This window comes from Aythya fuligula, chromosome 2, assembly GCF_009819795.1.
Source record: "Aythya fuligula isolate bAytFul2 chromosome 2, bAytFul2.pri, whole genome shotgun sequence".
Taxonomy (NCBI): domain Eukaryota; kingdom Metazoa; phylum Chordata; class Aves; order Anseriformes; family Anatidae; genus Aythya; species Aythya fuligula.
This window is the reverse complement of record NC_045560.1, coordinates 34509234-34531511: the sequence shown is the minus strand read 5'-3', so window position 1 is coordinate 34531511 and position 22278 is coordinate 34509234. Positions and strand designations below refer to the sequence as shown.

At 36.7% G+C, this 22278-nt stretch overlaps 1 protein-coding gene and 1 long non-coding RNA gene across 7 annotated transcripts in view; one reads left to right on the top strand and one right to left on the bottom strand.

Annotated features, from left to right (window-relative positions):
• Positions 1-696: 696 nt before the first annotated feature.
• LOC116485725 lies at positions 697-22020 on the top strand. The gene is made up of 5 exons (XR_004252891.1): positions 697-2615; positions 3185-3310; positions 14380-14523; positions 17678-17839; positions 20836-22020. It is a non-coding gene; the product is annotated as an uncharacterized LOC116485725 (long non-coding RNA).
• MPP6 (membrane palmitoylated protein 6) overlaps positions 4351-22278 on the bottom strand; it is a 52829-nt gene continuing 34901 nt past the window's right edge. For all 6 annotated transcript variants that reach the window (XM_032181238.1, XM_032181239.1, XM_032181240.1 and 3 more), the window contains 9 exons: positions 18356-18508; positions 17603-17830; positions 16412-16543; positions 14331-14430; positions 13673-13741; positions 12735-12896; positions 10062-10264; positions 9532-9660; positions 4351-7255 (listed from right to left, as the gene is read on the bottom strand). In XM_032181238.1, coding sequence (XP_032037129.1) covers positions 7079-7255; positions 9532-9660; positions 10062-10264; positions 12735-12896; positions 13673-13741; positions 14331-14430; positions 16412-16543; positions 17603-17830; positions 18356-18508 — 1353 coding nt within the window. In that variant the 3' untranslated portion in view covers positions 4351-7078. The remainder of the gene's footprint in view (positions 7256-9531; positions 9661-10061; positions 10265-12734; positions 12897-13672; positions 13742-14330; positions 14431-16411; positions 16544-17602; positions 17831-18355; positions 18509-22278) is intronic.

Genomic DNA, 22278 nt, shown 5'->3' with positions numbered 1-22278 from the left:
AAAAAGCTTTTTAGTTTTCCTTCCTTGGCCTGCTGTCTCAAGAGATGACCCTAAGCACAGTAAGTGCAAAGTCAAGATTTTTGTCGTGTTTTAAAGAATGCAAGAGCTTCTTCCAAGCATACAGAATTTAGCCTCCCCAGCCCCAGTGCAAAGACCAACCTTTGAAGGTGAGCTGGTCAGTGTAGGGTTTGGTACTAGCACCCTAACAGCAGTGTAGCAGGAAATACTTGATGCGGAACTGGATCGCAGCAGTGAAAGATAAAAGGCAGATGTGCTCAGATTGCCTCCTGAGAGCATCTTCACTTAGCTAGAATTCACTGTATGACCAAAAAAACTTCAGAGAAGAAGTTAATTGCAGTTTTTCAATATTAAATCTTTATTATATACAAAAATATTTTGTTGGGAATTAACAGAATTTCACAATTTTGTACATTAATATTTTTATGCTTGGCTGTGTTTATTGTGAAAATATTAGCTGTGAAAAAGACAATGGGGGCTTTAAAAAACAAGTTACAATTTAAAAATGTCCTACGTATTAGCTGACTTTTTAACATCAAGTCAGAATGCTAACAAGTCCCATCTAAGCCTGCTCTATAGCATTGTATTCAAACAATTAGGTACTAAATCATCTTCACCTTTACATTAGAAATAGTTAAGATTTTCTTTTGCATGATGTTTTCAGCTAGTAAAAAGTATTTATTTATTTTTTACAGGAGAGCAGTTCTTAAAGTTTTAAAAGTGTCAAATCCAGTTTAGTATTCTGTAGAAGGAAAAAAAAAACAACATGCAAAGCTTCCAATAGGGAAAAAAAAAACAAAACACTTTTGTGAGAACAAGCAAGGTAAAGAAATGCACAGTGACAGACTTCCAATACACATTTAAAGCAATACACTTACTTAAACAAGACTTTATAGTTCTTAGCCCAGTTTGGGGTGAGAAGGAGGCAAACTTTCTGTATTTTAAAACCTAAGGAGGAGGTTCCCCCTTCTATCAGAATACTCAAGTGTTACAAACAGGTAATGTGTAATGCAGGACTTGGGGGGAGGGAAAGCTCAACATGCATTTTTAAAGGGGGAGAAATCCTTTCCAGCAGTTCTCTCCGTACATGTGTGTACAAGACCTAAACCAACAAAAATCAGCCAAAAAAATAGCCTAATTTTGGCAGCTGACAGTTTTGCTGCCACTCCTGGAACTGCACAAAGCACTATCATTAGATTTGCTCTATACTATATTTTGTATAAGAGATCAAATAATTGAGAACTTATTTGGGTTTTGGGAAGAGATTTCACTATATTCTAGGTAAAGGTTAGCTACTTACAGAGTGATGACTTGGATCAGCTGTGAAGACAGCCAGACTTGCATGGACAAGCATTAGTGTGGAGCTGATGACATCAAAAGGAAAAGAGTAAGTGGGAGAAAGTGTCTCCAAGCCTACTTTAACCATCTTAGCCTTGCAGCTTGGTCATATTCCACATCCAACCACTGCATTAGCAGCAAAAGCAAATCTATACCCAACTAGCAGGAGAAAAAGTTAAAAAAAATATTGAAAACAAAATTCACATCTACTTTAAATGCAATGTATCCTACAAATTATAAATATTACTGAAGCTCTCCTTAAAGGAAAAAAAAAGTTTGGGTGTGAAACTGCTTAACAGCCTTCACCAAGCTGGAATTCTTGTTTGTTAGTCTGTGCAGGTAAATTCCAGCTTCAGTACCAGTAAATGAACTAAGAATTCAACAGTTCAACAAGTGACGGTCTGTGGAATAGTATCCCACTGTGGTCCAAAATGAAGAGTTCAAGTAAGTTAGCAAACACTGTTTTGAATTTCTTGCAGTATATTAACCCTAATTTATCTATCTACATAGCTCTACTTGTGTGTGAGCGCACTTTGAAACTATTTAGAAGCCAAAGCTGCCTCTTAATACTCGTTACAAGTGTTCTCAATGTATTAGATTGTTTCTTTAGTATTGGGACTGCAAACACTAAGTTACACCATTCTTAAATACCGGTGTCTGTATTGAACACTATTACCTCTACAAGATAAACTGGAATCCCAAACAATTCACATCAGTAAGGTTCTTTAAAATGTGAAAACTGAAGGGTGAGGTTGGGTGTTGTTTGGGGAAGGGGGCCAGGACTTCATTTCACCACCTTCACTAATGACAGTCTGCCAGAGAAAGCAAATGAAAGTACCTTAACTAAAGAAATCCCGAGATTACTGACAGCTAGAGAGAGATTTAAGGCAAGAAGTCTAGCAGACTAGAAGTCTACTAGAAGTCAACTAACCACTACTTAAACAGGGATAAGTTGATCCCTAACACTGTTGCAGAAGTAGTATCATTAAGTTTGGCAATAACGACACAGTGCTTTAGCGCTTCAGAACTTGGGTGAGGCAAGAAACCCTGCATGCAGTAAATAATCCTTCTCCGTTTGCATGGTAGATGTGACAGACTTCCACCTGTAAGTGGTCTCACAGCTGTACCTGCAGGCACAACGAGTGGCTGGGAAGCTGTCGCAGTAGGCACTATAGATGCTTTGAGAAGTGGCATCTGCCTCAGCCTTCAATCGGAATGAAAACGATAGATGAAGACTGGATGGAAAACCAAGGGAACAGGTAAAGGAAGTCTGAATTTGTTCTTGTCCACAGTAGCAGTTTGTGTAAAAACAGCAGTAACTCAGATCTCCCAATTTCTGCAGTAGTGCTCTACTTGGTCACTCTATACTGGTCCTTACTTAAGCACAGCAGAGAGGCAAACTTGGCTCCATAGGGTCCCTAGCTAGGAATTTTTTGTGTTTTAAGAGAAAAAAAGTTTCCTATTTATTATCTGAATAACCCTTTAAAAACCAACCACAGACAACTTCCTTAACACTGAGCTGCAGGCAACTCATATAGCAAACCACTTAGGTGTGATTTTAGAAGATGCAATGAATTAGAACAGAGGATCAGCAAAATAAAACTGTTCCATTTTGAACCTGTCACAGATGTGACAGTTTGTGTAAACACAAATTCCAGAGTTCAGAGATGATCTGATGTCCTGCTCCAGAAAGCTTTTTTGTATGACCAAGTGCACAGAGCTGCCCTGACCTGAGGACTGTGCACAAATGAGGAATACTGCACTGGGTGCAAATTTATTTCCCATGCCTGGGTCAGTATGTGATTTTACCTTCATTGTATATCTGCAGGTCATTTGTAAAGCCCTTGGTAAGTCCATGCAAGGTGACGTTGTCGAACTGAACTTAATTGCCTACAGCTTGCACGTGATGTGGAACCTCAAGTAGGCCTGCCAGTGTAACCTAAGAGACAGCAAGGTAATCAATCACTTGGGTATACACACACCAAAGTATTTACAGTAAAGTTGAGGTTGGTGTATACTTACAGGAATTTTTGGTGCGCTTAAGGAAATAACTTAGGGGTCTTGGTGTACTGGCTGTATTTTTATGTATAACTTTTCATACACAGGGCAACTACAGTGTTTCTTTTATAAGTCTCTCTATATGTACAGAATTTTACAGCACCTCATGCACTGTTTAAAACATAGAAATTACAGATAAATATAGAATTTTTAGATTGAAATATCTGTATATTTAGAAAAATATACATTAGTAAACACAATAAACCAGGTAGAGAAGTGTACCAGTTCTAAAGTCTCACATGCAGGTACATTTCTGGATTAAGTCATGGTAGATAGTAATGTGGTAGCAGACATGAGCATTTGTTGTTTTACCATCCACATACATACATATACACAGACAACTATTTGATAATTCACTTTTCTAAACTACTTAAATAATTATCTTGTGATACATACCACATATCTTAAACGTTTAGCAGCATCTTCACCTTGCTCAGACACGCCTATTGTTATTAACAGTCAATGTAAAAACTTTTCCTGTTAACATCTGGAAAATGAATGTTTCATACAGAATGATACATGAAATCCTCGTTATTTGAAATCCCCCAGGAATACTTCACACAGCTGCAATATGAAAAGTTTTCACTTGCTCAAAACTAGCCTTTCAAAGCATCTTTCCCCTAATTGCACAATGTGCAGGTCCCTATCTAACTTCTGATCTCCTGTAAAGAACAGGTAGAGTCTATCCCCACTGTGTATATGACTGCAATGGCACCTTTGTTCTGAGAACCTACACAAATGTATCCTTTTTGTTTTAATAAAAGTAACTGTTATTCTAGAAATCCTACCAGCTAGTGACAAACTAAACAGAATATCTGATGAAACTCTTATTTCACTTTTAAAAAAATCCAAAATGTTATAATCTGGACTCTCAATTTGCATGATTTAACAAACAGATGCAAGGAATGTTACTTTTTTTTTTTTTTTTTTTTTTTATTAACACTTGCACGTGACCATCCAATTAAAACCTGCAGTCACTTTGATAATGGTCCTTGACTGCAACCTAAGCAACCCATCTCTTACTGCTTCAGAATCGTACTTCTCATTAGCATCGACATTAACAGCACCGGGTCAGCTGCTAGGCTCTGCTGTGCTAACTTAAATGTGCTAGATTTTAAAACGCTATGTGGAGCTTAAGCACAAGCTGAAGTTTTAGCCTTTAGCAAATGCATGGCTACTTGGAGACTGTTCACTAGGTAGGCATTCTGACAGCGTGATCTCTGCTGAGATGGAAATAGAAGGAGCACGGTTTTCCTTACAAAACCTTGTGTCCACGTTTCATGTGATTCATTTGGCTAACTGTATGAAAAAAAAATCAGATGAAAATGAGTGATATTTGCAATAGAAACAACAACATCGGAATTGAAGAATCTTCTCATTCCGTTATTTGAGGAAGAGTGAGCTCAGCCCACTTTTGGCATCACAAATAGAGCATTTTCTAACTTACAATGAAAAGGCATCGTATCTGTCCAGTTAGCACGTCTTATTTACAGCATATGTAGGTCTTCTATTACACAGCATACAAACACAGTTCAGTCACGTTCAGCTTGTAGTGCCAAGAGTAAGTCATCAAAATAGTCAAGCAATGGCTCTGCTATCTTTTCTGCTACATAAAACATTTGATCCATTTCTCAAAGCAGCCTCTGAGCGACAGGATCACAGAACATGTCTCCTGGGAAAGGCAAATAAAGGTCTTGTGCTGCTGCCACGCTTAAAAGCTCTGCCAAACTTAAACAAAACCAGAGCAAACACATCCTGAAAACTGTAACAATAAAGCAAAGTAGTGGTACAAATTTTCCTTAGAAAATTTCAGATTCCCTCTAAAAGACTGAAATCTCAGTGTTAACAGCTGCACCGACGACCTGTGCTTACACACATTTTTGACTCATATTTTCCAAATACACTGAGATCTCACATTGCTCCCCACCCTCCCCGTTCACCAAACAACCAACTTTATAGGTGTTTTAAATATCATCTGTAGTATACAGGTAGGGTGTTTTTGATTTTGTTTTGTTTCAGATTTACACTTTTCCTATAGTACAAATCAACAGTTTCCCTCATGCACATAGCAGTATTTAAGAGCCCCGAAAACAACACTGATTTCCAGTGTAGAAGCTTCTTTTCCTTCAGAAACAGTTCTGAGGACGTTGCCTTTTTGACAGCATTCTGTGTCACGCTTTGGTGTTGAAAAAGAATTCAGAAGCCAGGTGCCTGTCACCAGGTGGAAGCGCAATTAAGCAAATAGATGACTTGTGTTTAGACACCTAACCTGATAATTGATGGTGTATGTTACTATATACAACAGCTAAGATGGTAATATAAAATGTGAGCACAAAAAGAGCTAGTCTTAGTGACAAGCTATATTTTCATTTTGTTCTTGTCAAGCAGAAATTTACATTAGCGTAAGTTTTGATGAATGAACTTGAAGCTAATATGAGCTGCACTAATGAGCCTACTAAGGGGAGAATTGTCACTAAACCTAAACAAAAATGTTGTAAAACAAAAACGGTATAAACAACATCGCTTTTTAGCAGTAAGCTTCCAATTCACAAGCTATTGGATGAAAAAATCAATTAAAAACACAATGCAACAAAGAGCACAGAAATTCCATTATACCACACTCAAAAATACAACAGTTTATCACACAAATATCCCAAAAGATAATAGAGAACTCAGCTAAATATCACAGGAAATTAAGCCACAGATCACTATATAAATATCAAACAATGTCCTAAGAAAAGAAAATACTGTTTTTTTTCCTTTTTTTTTTTTTTTTTTTTTTAAGCAATGTGTTTTCACAAGTGTGAAAAAACAGTGCTAAACATTAAGCTACACTCTACAAGGCTCCACATTATCAGGTTCTCTCTAGGCTACTTCACCATCGTACTGAAATACCTTGCGTTCAGGCTTTCTAACGTAGGTACTTCACCCATAACAGGCTAACAGGTTAGCTCCCAAGAACTAACCAAGCTTGCAAGGTATTGCTTTATGTTATTTTAAGAGACACGTATAAGGGAACCTACAGAACAGTACAGTTGTCTAAATCAAGAGACATCAGGAAGTTGTGAAACATCAAGAATGCATCAACATTAAGCAGAAAGAAGCTGGAGCAATGGAGCTGGGTGTTGGTTGTTGCTTTTAGTATTTAGAGTTTTGCTCCCATTACATTATTACTTTTTAAGGAAAAAAACAAGAAGAAAAGAAATTAGTGTTCTTTCCTAATAAAAGCTACAGACTCTTGACCAGTTAAACACTGACATTAACAAGTTTTACAAAAATTGTTTCAAGTATCCTCTTTTTAATCACAGTGAAAATGTAAGACCAAGATGTAAATGTTAAAGTGAATGACTGAAAGTTTCTCAGATGAAAAAGGCAAAGGTACTAAATCAAAACATACAAAATGCTTAAACGCATTTCCTTCATGTGATATGAATAGAAAGGTTATCTGTAAAAAGTTAGAAAAATTAAAATAAATTACATATTTAAGTACACTTTCCCTTCAACATTTTTTTATAAAAAGTCAGAATAGTGTACTTCTGAATATACACAGAGTAAAAACGCACAGGTGCCGCAGGTTATCGTTGGTATCTACACAACATCTTGTCACATTAGTTTATTTGCTGCAGTTGATTTTATTTGTTACTTATGCTCATCTTCAGCAAGCTCAATAGACCCAGCTAATTGGGACCCACTGTGGTTCCAGCCTCAGTTTCTCTATAGCAGTCTGTAGCTTCTCAAAGGCTTTGTCTAGGTTGTCATTTACAATGGTCAGATCAAAATAGTGGTTGTACGCTCGCTGGATCCGGGCACTTTCATCCACTGTTTTTTTCAAATCAGTGTCCTGTTGAAGGCATTTTAGAAATTACTTAGAGCACAAGACTTGGCAAATCCTTATAAATGAAGTACTACTTCATGACACAGTACAACTGACTGTTTAAAGCTCTGTATTGTATATATTGAAAAAATAAGAAAAGGTCTCATTTATAGCAAATCCACACAAAACTCAAGTTAAAATGCAGTGACTGGGCTGAAAATGTTGTACAGTGCTAACAGTGTTAATTATGGCAACCAAATGTTGCAAATTTTGTGATTTTTAAGAAAGCCAATAAAAGCACATGAACTGGGGCCTGTATGCACAACAGGCAGCTAATCATCTCGTGTGTGCAACTGACAATTCAATTAAAACTAAATGAATGCTTTAGGAATAATTGGGTCAATCAGTTATGTAAATATATTTATACCTCCTCTCCCCCAAAAAAAGGCACCAAAATATTGAAGAAATATTACCACCATTAAATGAAAGACAATGAAAGTCACATTTCTAGAAAGATCCTCTGGAATACCCTATTGGTTTTAGAGACTACATTTCAGGTTTCCTACTCACACAACATCATTTCTTCATTCCTAAACTGCTGCATTGTTTTATTTCTGACATCAGTTGCAAAATGTTCAGGAAATTTTTATTCCTACACTATGAAGCCTTCATGAAGTGCTGCCAATCAGCATTTTTTCATGTTTCATTAGTCCTGCGTTCTTAGAAGATTCCTCTCCACTGTTACACAAACACAATTTTCTGTAAGCAGTTATGAGATTTGTTACCCTGCCAATATTCATTTGAATGTTTTGAGGTCCCAATGCAATTGTAAATACAAAAGTCAAAATTAAAACTTTGCAAATAGCCTTTCCTTCAGAGTAAATGAAGGAGGCAAGCAAACGTACCATCACAAGCCTCAAAATTTTTTGCTCTGGCCTAGGAAGCTACAAATAATTTTGACAGACCCACTAGACAGCAGGTCATACGCAATAATTCAAAGGTACATTGCTTTTTCATTTGTTCAGGAAGTACAAGATGAAGAAATGAGAAGTCATGCTCTATATACATGTCCACAGATTTGATGTAGAATCTGTACAGATACATAAAAGGATGTCCCTTAGGGAATCATATATTAGGAAGTGCAGGAAATTATTCTTATACTTGTCTAGACAGTTTTAATGTTGCCTTCTTGTATATGCAAGGCAGAAGTCAGTGTTTGTTTGGGGGAGGGAGGAAACACAGAGCACCCCCAGAGGTACTGGAATCCCTAACAACCAGAGACCCCAACTGGGACTGGACAGTCTCTCCTGCGGTTAGCAGAAAGGAATCTCACAGGTTTAAAAAAAAAATCAGTGTAAACTGATTCACTGCCCATTTTATTGCTCTGAATGCCCCATCAGCATCATACAAGATATCACTACTGTCTGAACTATAGCACTACACCTGTAAGCTGTCAGCATGCCGTGGCTTTTCTTGGATGGGAAAGATGTACTGCTGAGCACAGAGAATGATTTCGTTAACTGTTCAATCTGGCTTTTTTTTTTTTTTTACTTTGGTCCTGCACCTGGGAAAGCCCATGTCCATACAGAACACTTATAATTTGCTGTGTTGAAGGACACATGTCTCATTTGCTTCTGCTGTGTCTCAGAAAAGGAGACAGGATCTAATGAATAAAATGTGCCACATCACTTTACATGACAAATCCAAGGAACTTCAGGGGAGGAAAACCTATTCAACACTTCTTTCTCTGGCAGTTCCCAGCCATTTTCAGTGCAGCATGTGCTGCTGCAGCAGTAGAAATGAAGCCTAGTCGGATTCAGGTTGGGTTGTTTTTGTTGTTTTGCTTTGTTGTTTTGTTTTTGCCTTTTAAGACAGTCTGCAGTATCTTTCCTAAGATTACAGATTCCGTTTTTAAAGCACACCTATACTATTAGAAGAACCTGAACAAAACTTTTGGGGGGAGAGACGGGGAAGTGAAGGAAAGGCACTTACATAAAAGAATAACTCCTACCGTCAAGTATCTACAATTTGCTGCAAATAATCAAAGGTAGCACTTCCCAAAGAATACATTACAAGTAATTCTTGTAATCAACACTTATCTGTAAGAGGTCTATTTTTAAGAAAGAAGCAATCTGCCTTATACATAGTATTTGATTAACTTCTTAAGTAATCAGCAAAAACCTTGCCTAACTTTTCTTGAAGACTTTAATTTCAGGAAAAAAAAAAAATCCATCTAAAATGAAAGTTAAAAAAAGTCTAAACATCCTGTTCAAAGCAAACTAAATATAAAACAATCTGCTTACAGTGAGAAGTTTGGTTGTAATTCCAGCATCTACCACAGCCTTATGCATAGCACGCAAAGTCTCCAGCTCCGGAGCAGCAATAAACACTACATAGGGCATGAATTCTGAAGTCCTCAGTATTTTCAGGGCCTAGAAGCAATGAAAAAGGGAAAAAAAAAAAAAAGCATGAGAATAAATCACAAGTTCCCATTACCTAAGGGGCACTGCAAAACTAGTCTGCTACAATGAGCAGAAGTACATGATAGGTGAAGATTCTTCTATTTCAGAAATTCCTGCATTGCCTTTTGAAATGCTCAACATCATTTATTTCCTTGGCTAAAAAGATCTACTGCTGCTCTGCAAGGCTCTCATTTCCACGCAGAATCTAAGGTTTTTTCCCCAATCTTTCTAAGTTATTCCAACTAAGTGCCATAAATGCAGAAATCCAGTTGGCAATGCAATCTTTCAACCAGGTAAGAAGCCTTCAGATTTAAAGGCATAGCTCTTCTACATTATACTCCTACTTTTTGAGTGTCACATAAATGATATACCTGTGGATTCACATCCAAGATGCAGGTCCTTCCTGTCTGAACAACTTCAAGGATAGAATCAATTTTAGTGCCATAAAGATTTCCTTCATATTCTCCATGCTCTAGGTATCTGCCAGCTTTAATATCCATCTCCATTTCAGCTCGTGACACAAATCTGTATGCTTGCCCATCCTTTTCATCATCCCTTGGCTTTCGTGAAGTAACTGAACAAAAAATATAAAATATAAGCTGAATTATCTTTTTGTACTTGGAATACATGCAAATGACTGGACAGCTATTAAATCAGGGAAATTATAATATGGAATAATATGTATTTATAATTGTTCCATATACAGATTCATCAATTATTCTAGTTTACATTCCAGAACTAAGCACAGCCTTTCCCATTCTCTTTATTCTTTCCTATATGTTGTTTATTCCCAATTCTTTATTTCCTTTGCATTACTCCTTCAGACCATATACAATATTCATTCACGCCATTTTTTTAATTATTCACTGAAAATAATTCTTTAAGTGACTTTGAAATCAAATGGAACTTTAACTCTCAAAAGCCAAATTTACTTCCGAAAAATCAACGGTGTACCCTTCAGTATACTCCTCTCCCCAAAAACACCATCACATCCCTTCATTCACTCTTCAGAGCAGAATTACCTGAACTAGCTATAAAGAAAAGTTAGCTCATATACCAGAAGAAGCCCAGCCACAGTGGCAAGAAACATAGTGGAGGCCAGCTGATGCTACTTTCCAGGACAACCTATCCTTTAAAGTGAAGAAAATTCATTGCAGAGAAATTGAAGCCCACGCTTAAATATAACATTAGCAGCTAGCTTGGATGTTGGCATGCAGTGTGCAGCACAGATATTATTTAAGTAAGAAAGTGAAAATTAAATTATATAATAAAGTATCAGATTATTACCTCCTTTGCTGCCCTATCATTGTATTACTTGCCCACTATCTGCATTTAATTAGATTTCACTTTAGAATACAGATCCCTTTGGCAATACTGTGATACAAGTAGGAAACATTCTCCCCTCTCCAGGAATTCCTATCCACTTTATTATTATAGAAAACTCAAGCCCCAAAAGCAACGATCTTTTGAAACTGTTAATAATAAAAGTATTACTAGAACTAGAACTTAGACAAGATGCTACAGATTGACTGGAAGTATAATGATTAATATAATACTTAAAAAAAAAAAAATCAGCTTGAAATATACTTTAGAGAATAAGCTATAACAGCTGACAGCCAGATGACCTGACAGTTCAGCTATGAGCACTGCAGAAAAAAACACAGCCACATTTGCTGGATCAGAACTCAAAACCAAGACAACACATGCAGGTATTTCAGGCATTTTCCAACAAACACACGTAAGAAAACATCTTTTGTGAATAACCAGAAGTTTTCCTAATCAAAGAAACTGAGGCCAATTAAAATTACTTATTAACCTACTTAAAATCTTAGTATCATGTATAGAGATGCCATATACAACTATGCACTTCATGATGTGCATGATGAGACTGTCAGATGGCTGGGTTGGAAAAGTTAATTCATATGACTTTATGATTTTAAAGGGCATTCAAAAGCTCTAAATACAAGCATTTTAACATTGTATTACATTACTTATTTGCAGCTATAGCGTTTGAGAGAAATCAGTGATTCTAAGGGCTTTTTAAATGGGAACAAAAAGTTTAAAAAGTAACATAAAGTTTTTTGCTACTTTGGCAATAAAAATAATGGGATTCCCAAGGGAAGGTTTCCTTTAAAGAAATAACACTGCAAAATCACCCTTGTTATTAGTCACAAATTTCAGCTCTTAGTGCGCTGGCCAGTTGTAATGTTTAGAAACTGAGCAAATTAGGAAGGGAAATAAACAGAAGGGAACAGATTGTTTTTGAAATTCAGAAGGGCACCTGGCAGAAGGAGAACCGTAGCTAGGGTTGTCTGGTCAGAGGTCAAACAGAAGGGGGACGGTTTAGGAAAATAAAGATCTAAGTGAGCAAAAGCAACTATGTGACTGGAATTTCTTGTGCAAGAAAACAACTGAATACTTCAGTTAAGTGAGAAGGTTCTTTTTCTGAAGTAGAAAAAGTTCTTTTTCTTTTTAGAAAAAAAAAAGGTGATGGGCTTGGGTCTAGATAGAAAAAACTTCAGATTATCATACAGACCTTAAAGATCACAAATGCTGCTATTTTATTGGAAGTTTATTTGTTTCCTTTCCCTAAATTTCTAATGCTGAAGTAACAATTTATAATGCCCAGGGTGCTTCTACAGATGGAAAACTAAACAGCAGACCTGAGAAGCTCCACTGGCTGTTGATCACAGAGACTTCTAACAACTTCCAAAATCCCCTCAAGTGTCTGGGGTGGTGACTGACACTGAGTGAACCTAGCAGATGGGCAGATACTTAATGACTGGCAGATGCACACACAAAAATTGGTTTTCTGCAGCCTCAGTAATGGTTAATTGGGAGTTGCAAATATTTTCACTGTAGTCATATGACAGTCCAGTTGTATGAGAAGTTGAAGAATGTTTTGTCCTTTTGTTTCCCCACTCCCTGTTTTTATACACCGAGAAAATTACTTCTACCATGAATCAATGGGATAAACCTTAGGCATTTTCCAGATAATAAGAAACTTAACACATGACATTACAATAGGATTGCTGACAACTCACATGGCACTGTAGTTCCAAACCTAGTAGGATTCAGTACTATAAACCTGTTCTTCAAGCTTCTTCGCCCCACTCCTTGGGCGCCAATTAAGACCAGTGTTTTCCTCTGAAAAGGAGGCATTTTGGCTACTTCCTCATATATCTGGATTTCATGACGATCAAATTCTACATTGAGAAGCATACAAAAAATAGTTAACAGTCAGAACTTTAAGAAAGAAAAAAAATCAATAAGGACTTCTGCTATATCTGAACAGACCTTTTGTGAATATAAATAGGAGTCAAAGGGCTTTAAGTCTGATATAAGCTTTCTTGCTTTAAACTGGTATGGAGATAGAACTTATTCATGGAAAATATAAGGTCAGATTATTGTCTTTACTACCAGGGAGAAATTTCTAAATGGACCAGAATGGGAAAATTGTGATTAACAATTCAAGAGCTGCCAAGGAATTTCAGACTGGTCGAGGTTGGAAGGGACCTCTGGAGGTCACCTCGTCCAATGTCCCTGCTCAGGCAGGACCACTTACAGCCACTTACCTGTCCAGATGGCTTTTGAATCTCCCTTTCCAAGGAGGGAGATTCAACAACCACTCTGAGCATTCTCTCTTGACCTAGGCAGCCCAGAACTGGACGCAGGACTCCAGGTGCAGCTTCACCCATGCTGAGCAGCGGGGAAGGATCACTTCCCTCAGCCTGCTGTCAAAAAAGCTTTATTTTTTTTTCTCTTTGTTAAAAGTTCTTCTCTGACTTCTACCTACTGCAACCTGTATTTAGCACCATCATACCTTCACTGGTTACAACTACTTTTAAACCAAAAACCTACCTGACTTACTGAATGTATAATCAAATATTTTACTGCAAATCTTTCTGCTTTGGATACACCAGGCCATCTGCAAGTTTAGAAGCACAGAGAACTTCAATTCATACATAATATTAAGAGATACCTGCATTTCTTGTAGTGAGATACATCATCTTTTTCTTTTTTTTGCTGCTTATTGTTCCACAGAAAGGCCCTAAAAATAAGAATCGAGACAAACTCATCGTTTTTATTAAATGTTTTTTTCTGGACATTTACATTTCTGATTTACATGAACTTGTGCAAGGTTAGATTAATTATGCTCACAAGGACTATTTTCAAGAAAATACCTTTCTTTTTTAAACCTCTATATATTCTCGGGAAGGAGTTTACAGCTATTTTCATACACATTACACAGTGTAGTAAGAACGGAACAGAGGAAAAAATTAGTTTTCCAGGGAAATTTTCTAAAAAACATTAGAAAAATACTTCAAAAACATTGAATTTATTAACTTTCAGTGTATACTGTAAGAACATATCTGGAAAAAAGTGCTAATTCTTATCACTTTCCCATCTCATTTAGCTTTTCATCAGCAGGTGGTAAAACTGATTTATGTATCTACGAAGACGCATATACTTTAGACTTTGTCATTTAGTCAAAGCCCAAACCATACATACATAACAATCAGCATTTAGCATTATTTTAAGTATTCTCATACAGCAGTTTTCTGCTATCTGTGAATGTAGGAAAACCATAACAAATGGAGTCAGAGCAAAATATATTCCTGAAATTCCTTAAATCTCACCTGAGTTGTCCCAGTCCCTCCTAACAAAAGCCTTTCTCTTCTCTTCCAGGAACTGGCTAGGAATAAGCCCCGCACTTCCTCCTTCTTTGACATGACTAGCCTGGAAAAGAATACAATCAAGGGTAACTTGCAAGAAGCGTTTTTCTCATGTCATGTTGATGACTGATTTTCACACTGCCAGAGTTTCTTAATGGTGAGTACTGATACATTTATTACTGCGACACACAAAATCAAAGTCAGACATGGACGTTAAAGATCTGTCTTACAGTAACAGTGGTTTGTCACTGAAGTATTAAAACCTTAGGAAACAAATTAGATACAAGTTTTCCCATTCTATTAGTCTGCTTTTAGCCTGCATTAGTCAGCCATAAACTTTTGGCATAAAAATCCTACGTAGAATTCAATAGCTCCAGCTCTCAAGTGATAAATCCCAAGACTTTGTAGTACACAGTACACTTATTTTGTATTCTTGATCTGCTCCAAACATCTTCAAGTGCAGCTTATTAACTGTCATTTTATATACTTGGGAATGCCATGAACACACATCTAATCATGCCTTTTGTAATACTTAGCTACATATTTAAATGAGTATTCTTCAGTATTCTTAGTAACAGAAGTTTGGCTAAGATTCTCTGTAAACTCATTTCAGGGTAGGCCAAATTCTCAGCAAGCTTAATGCATACAAACACACCATTAGGAAACGTTACACTTTTCTTCCCCATAACCAGTCAGCCTTGTCACTTGCTTACAGGAGCTGTTTGCTTTTCAAGTTGTACACTTCTACTTATTAGTGACTAATTGATTTTTCACAGCTAGTGAATTCCCAGGAAGATTCTTGGGCACTCTAGCATTTCCAGAATGCCCAAGGAAAAAAGTTTTTCCCCAGCAGCATAATCTGCACAGTATTACCTGCAACACATTATATTGCCTTAATGCATTTAATTTTTGCCATTCATCGAGGGTGTTTATGAGCATTTCTAATTTATTTCTCCTGGATTCCCTCAAGTGGCAAGCTGAAGAAATTTGAAAAATAATATAGAAGACAGCATGTAAGCTAAATGTCAAACTACTCTAGAGTTTTAGTGTTGAACTTCTGAAACAAATTAACTTGGCAGTAATAATTTTTCTGCGCTTCCTCACATTTTTTATTCTCTTTTTTTTCTGTTATTACCATCACTGACAAGCAACAGAATTCAGCAACAGTTGTTGATGTATATTCAAAAATTTTTGTCGCTCATAATGAGATGTATATATATTGCTCTCAAGTGACATTTGGCTCACTATTGCTTGTTATCTAGCAAAGGGTTTGAAATTTAGGGGTGGAAAGGGAAATTAGTAATGATAAAATCTTAAGCCTAGCTTGCCACTGCCACTTGCAAAGTTGAGTATCTTGGCTGAGAAAAGTGTCTTAAAGGTTCACTTGTATTTTCAAGGGCACTGATCATGTTCAGCTGTGCAGATAGTGTCTTGAAGAAATAAAGATAGCATAAGCATCTGATTTTGCTTCTACTGAAGGACTGAATGCAGAAATGCAATCTGAACAGTTAATATTTGAAACAGTGACATTTAGATTATAACATGCACATTATAGCTTACAGACGGTGACCACTGTGAAAATAAAAGGTACATTTTCTCCAGAACAAATATTCTCACCCCTCCTCAGATCCATCAGGTTAATTTCCCTCTCTCCCCTCAACTCTGGGCTCATAAGGGGTCCACTTCCCCAGTCACTGCCAGGGAGGGCTTACCACAATTTACATAGTCAATCTAAGACTTTATGCTAGAAATTACCCACTTATAACTGATTTTGGAAGATCTTATGACTTATGACACATGAACAAAGACATATAAATAGTAGTATCAGCAAAAACACAGTATTACACATAATTTATATATGATTTTTAATATTTTGACTTAAGATACTAATAGCTTGAAATTGGATTACACTAAATATTTGTTCTTGTATCTACTGTTAAAAAGAAGTAATTCATTATTTAAAGAGTTTATATTTAAAGTGTTTATTATTAAGGCCGTTAGTGAAGCTCTTTTTTTTTTTTTTTTAAACTTATTTATTTACCAACCTGCCACCAATTTGGATCTTCACGGTTTACGATCTGAAGAATTTCTCCTTTAGAAAATTTCAAGCCTGCTTCTTTGCATGGGATGAGGTTGTCATTATATGGATTATAATCAAAATGACACTTCACAAAAACCTGAAATGTAAAAAAAATTACAATACTTACATGTTACAAAATACATTCTTACTAATTTACCTGTCAAAGCTAAAAAGTGTCTTTATTTACAACATAAAAATTTTGACATGATCAGATTTTCATTTCACAAGTAAAATGCAAGCTACAGAAAAAAAAAAAAAAAAAACTGGCAAAGTACAACAGCTGAGAAAGGAGAAATAATCTGCAGTACAAACCTTGGTTGAAAGAGCTTCATGACAAAAATAAAAAGCCAACTGCTCAATTTGGGCAATGTATTCATGTTTGCACTTCAATGTGTCCAACTTTAGCATTCTGACTGTAAGTTACTTAAAAATATATACATTAGTCAGGGTGTGAGCACTGTCCTCAAGGTTTGTAGAATCCTAATAATTAATTTTGCCACGAACTCAATATTTGAAGAGAAACAAAATATGTGACTGCTTAAGACTCAGATTTGATGCAGGGGAAGGAACAGTGAGCTGCATCAGTAGATTGGAAACATCTTTGACTTTTTTCTGTCAGCTAGGAGAGCAAAGGAAGCAGCATACCTGCCTCAAATACAGCAGAGCAGATAGCGTTTGCTCAGTGCTCAGTCTATTATAATCATGGACATTAAGACTGTCTGAAGAAGTCCCACAAGATGTTTCAAATGCACTAATTTAGAGCAATAAATCACTTCTGCAGTGGAGAAACTGACAGTCTACAGCAACAACAAAATAGTAAGTAATAGCCACCATCCAAGTTCCTTCATAAAAAGTCACAGAATTCAAGCTCCTCTGTTGAATTCAGTGTGTTTCTGAATTCCACAAAATATTACCTGGACGTTGGTCATGTTATAAGCACACGCACTTCAGTGCAGTTTAGTGTGGTTGTGGCTAGGTCATCAGAGGTCACTGTATGTCACAGAAACATGCTTGGAAGCATACAGACACTTAATCTTAGATACTAACAATGTTTTAAGCAGACTGAGATGTGAGGTGTCAACTTATTCAGAAAACTTATTCAGAAAATACCAAATAGAAGTTCTTTTGACATAATTGTTTGAAACGTGCTACTGACCTGTTGAGGAATAACAGTGTCTCTGTAGCTGGGGAGAATCTTCAGAGTGACACTGCCACTAATATTTTTCAGCAGTTCCTGCAGTTCCTTTGGATTGTTTCCAACTTCATGGCCATTCACCTCTTTAATAATATCACCTACATGCAGAAGACCTTGTCGATCTATCATTCCACCATGGAGAATTCTTGCTATTACCAGATCATTGTTCTCAACTCTGAACGTAACACCCTGAAAGAGGTAAGTGACACCTAGTTTACCATTGTTTGAATTTCAATTTCATTTTACCTTCATCTCACGCAAAATTACATAGCTTTGGGATACTCTTATCTCCCCCAGTGATAACAGACAATAATAGTTACTATGATATAAGAGTTTATAATACATAGGTAAGTATCAAGTGACACAAAAGTGCCTTCAGACAAGGTTTTCATATGACTGAACAATGACTGTATTGTTCTTGATTGCACGCAGTCCTGTCATTTTGTATCAAGACCAAACAGATGTTGTGTTAGTCAGTTATGCTAGCAAGTAATTCTACCTAATGACTGCCTGTTCACTAAGCCATAACTTCTTTGAGAGAACAGGATGGAGAGCACACAAATACCTTCCTGTTTCAACCTCTCAATACCCATCCAATCTCCCATTAAAGTACACAACATAATAAGGGTAAGAATGAAAACTTAATGCAAGAAATTAAGCACACACAAATGCTTTCACTCACATTTTAAATTAAAGACATCTTCAGTTACTTACCAGTGGTTCTCCTGCTCTTTTGTGAATTCCAAGAATACGAATAGCATCTACTGGAACCATTTGGTTGTTCACTGAAGAATTATTGACTTCTGGGCTAGAAGGGGGGGAATCGTAACATTTTGAAGCCACAATATCATGTGCTTCCAAGAGCGACTGCAAGGGAAAAGAAAAAGCCTTTTTTAAAAATCATGAAATAACCATTTGTAAAAGGGCTTAGTGCTGGAAAACCACTGAAACTACCCTTTGAGATCGGATCTTGAAACTATTATTTCATAAGGAATACAGCAAAAATCAATTTTCACATTTGTATGAAATATAAGTAACTCACATGACCTGCTAACCCTACTGGCTTGGCAAATCTGCTCTCTTTTTGTAAATGTAAGTGCTTCTTCTTAAGAAAGCGTAAGAGAAATGTAGTGAATTTGGGAGGAATGTGTGAACTTTAGAGAAGAAGATGGAAAGACGATGTGTCTACAACAGTGGAGGATGTACCTACAACAGTGTTTCACCTAATGCAACAGTATCCGAGCAAACATTTAAGTAAACAAACATCCCACTGCAAAAAGATGAAGAAACCTCATCATTAGGTACTTGTGTTTAATGTAATAAAGTTTTCCTCCACAGTAATTTGGAAGTAACTCTAAATTAAAGATAATTACAGGTATGTAAGGATTTCTAGCAATCTGCAGAATGAGTGCTTTCTGCTTGCATAAAACCAAGGCAGAATTCTAGCACTGAATGAATCCAAGTTGAAAGAATTCACGTTTAGAAAGCAAGAGTTCAGACTTTATACTTATAGTTAATGGTGTTTTTACCAGTGCATGTATGTAAATACAGACCAAACGGAGGAGATCCAAATAAATATAATCATCTCTGGAAGACAAGGAAATTTAGACTTGATTTTCTGGTAAAAAAGGGGACTTGAAGATTTAAAGAAAAGATCTGTAAGGCACAGGTAGAACAACATAAAACTTGTAAATTAGAGAGCAGAAGCTTTCAGTCCTAAGGAGGAAAAGGGACACCCTACAGCCACCAGATATCATAGCTCAAGATAAAGCGTCTGTGACACACAGTCTCTCTGACAGAGAGAGGAAGAGGAAAACAAGCAAGTAGGAGAGATGTCTGTTAGGCCCATCTTACCTCAAATAACATAGACGGCTTTGTTTCAAACATTGACCTGAGGAGGTATGGTCATGTTCGATTACTGACTGGTGTTAAATAAATAGCTAAAGAGAAGTCACAGAGAACAGGATGTCATACGGCCTATAATGACATGCTCATGCCAAAGGAAAGCAGGAAACAGTACTAGAAAATGGAGTAGGTGGACAGGCCTATGAATTTAACAATTTTGCTGCACGGTCTGCTCCATCCTTCTGTAAGTCACCTCTAACCTAACAGTTGTGCGACCACGTTAGCATAGTGCTAAGCTCAACACGCAAACCTCCAAGTGTCATTTCTGAACAGTCATTTTAGACTGCCTACCACGTAATGACCCTACTGATATTTCAACTTGAGATTAGAAGGAGCTACTAATTCATGGATTCTGCCCCTGCCATTAAGACTGTAAAGACAGCTGCTTATTGTGGCTGCTCTGATACTGTGGACATAAACCAAATCAAATGAAATAGGAAAAACAATCATTTATTTAAATCAAGCAGCTGTCAGATGGTAGCAATTTCTAATTCTTCATCATACAAGGCACATGCAATCCAGAAAACACAGATACTCATTTGCCAATGTTTTCAAGCATCATTTTTGGATCTTTCTACATTTCCAAAATGAAGCCAACTAGTATTAACTATGTTTTTTGACACATTACCACAGTCAGAACAAGTAGATGTACCTGTATGACACTTTGTTTTCTCTTTTGGTCACGCGCTAGTAAAAAACTGTTCCCAAAACTCCTGACCACAAACTACTTAATTTCTTGTGTAGCCTCACACATGAGCATACTTCCACAGCTTGCTGCCCTTAACTGTTATATAATTTATGGATTATAATCTGATTCACAGCCAAAAAAAAGTACTAAGCAAACAGTCTGTGCCATCCTCTTCAAATTAACATGCTCCATAACACTTTTCAGTTCTTAAAAGCCTCATCCCATCACTCGCATTCTGATTCTATTTATTCGCTCAGTTTCATGGATAAGCATGAATTCGTTCAACTGCTGCTTAACCATCTCTTGATCACAAAATTTTTTTCCTGCTATTTCCATGATGGCTGAGTCACACGGGGACTATCAGGGACTGTAAACTGCTGCCCATAATTATAAAATTATTTCTTTGAGACAAGCAATACCATTAATTTGGAAAACATAGAATCAGCCTCTAAAACAGCTACGCAGTAGTAACCATGAAATTTTAAGAGAGCTAAGTTCTTCGTGGTGGCTTGTTGTACGCCTTTCCTGAAGTGGAGACAGGAGGCAAATTACATTTTGTGTAATTACAAGTCACACGGAATTTTTTCTTTCTTCCTTACAGATCCCTTCTTGCAGAATTTGGAACATGTCTCCCCGGAACAAATGAGGCAGAAAGGATAGCAATTCTGTAGTAATTAGTTATTTTTCTATTTCTTCGTTAGAGAGGGAGACATAGAGTCTCCCCAAGACTCAAGAAGAGAATTGTATCCACATCCTGGACTGCAAATTTTCTTAGATGTTCTTCTAGAGTGGTCATTACTATGATATCAGTTAAATAAAAACCCTTGAAATTATGCAACTTTGCCCTTAATTGGTCTTAATGCCTGCCTCCAGATGGGGAACAGCAACACAAAATTAGGGGCCAAAAAGTACACTCTAATTTTAGGCTTCCAAACTGAGTTACATCAGATCTATTTTTACAAAATCAGTAGCAAGCTGCTTTTTGGCTGTATGCAGCAGCCCAAACTGCTCATTGTTTCTGCAAATGAGACTAAATGTCTCACAACAAGCACTTGGAAAATAAAAAATACAAGATTAAGCAGCTTCAGGCTTCTTTTTAAGTGAACTCAGTAATTCTAACAGAGTGAAGGGTAGTTTAATTCTCAAAGGCAGCATTTACCTGTCTTAGCCATTAAGTAGACTTTTTTCTTTAGCTTCCTACCTGACTCTTTGTGTACCATCCAGGTGTTGCAACAAATGAAGTAGGGAGCCCTAGAAATAGCTTATTTCTCTTGCATACCCATGACTCACCCGATGGTACAGTGAAAGGAGCAGGCAACCTTGTTGAGAGTATGTAATAAACATGACATGAATTTTTAAAATAGGTTCCAAAAGAGAATCAAAGAGCGTAACAGTAAGTCTGATATTGATACTAAACTAATTAGAAGATCATGTAAACAAACACACAGAGAATGACTAAAGTATTTTTGCATTGTAACTACCAGTTCCTCCAAACTCATCCTCTCCCTGTCCAGTCCCAATTTCTACTAAGGGGATCTGCGTGAGATCGAAGAGTGATTTGAAGGTTCATCCAACAGTAAGTCTCCAAATCATAGTCTTAGTCATGATGCCATTTTGGACAAATAAGAATGCAAGGGAGGCCAACATACTGTTCTCCAGAGCAGGCAGAGGAACTACCAGCAATCACAACAGCTACTACATTAAAGGCTGAGGTGTTAAAGCGTTCCCTATTTCCATCATGCCTGCGTTAAATGGAAATGCACCTATAACATAAAATTGAAAACTTAAAAAAAAAAAAAAAAAAGCCGTATTTTTTTAACTTGTACACCCAAAAATGTTTTTATGACTCTATACGTGTCCGCCAAAAGAAGCACATTTATACTTTGACAAAAGGTTTGGTTATGTTCTTATATAGGAAAGAGGTGATACCAAAGACTAAAATAATGCTCATGCTTAACCTCATGACTAGTTCTTCACCATGCATTCAGAGTAAAATCCTACATTAAAATTGGCTACAGGTCAGTTTAGTTATTAAACTTAGATT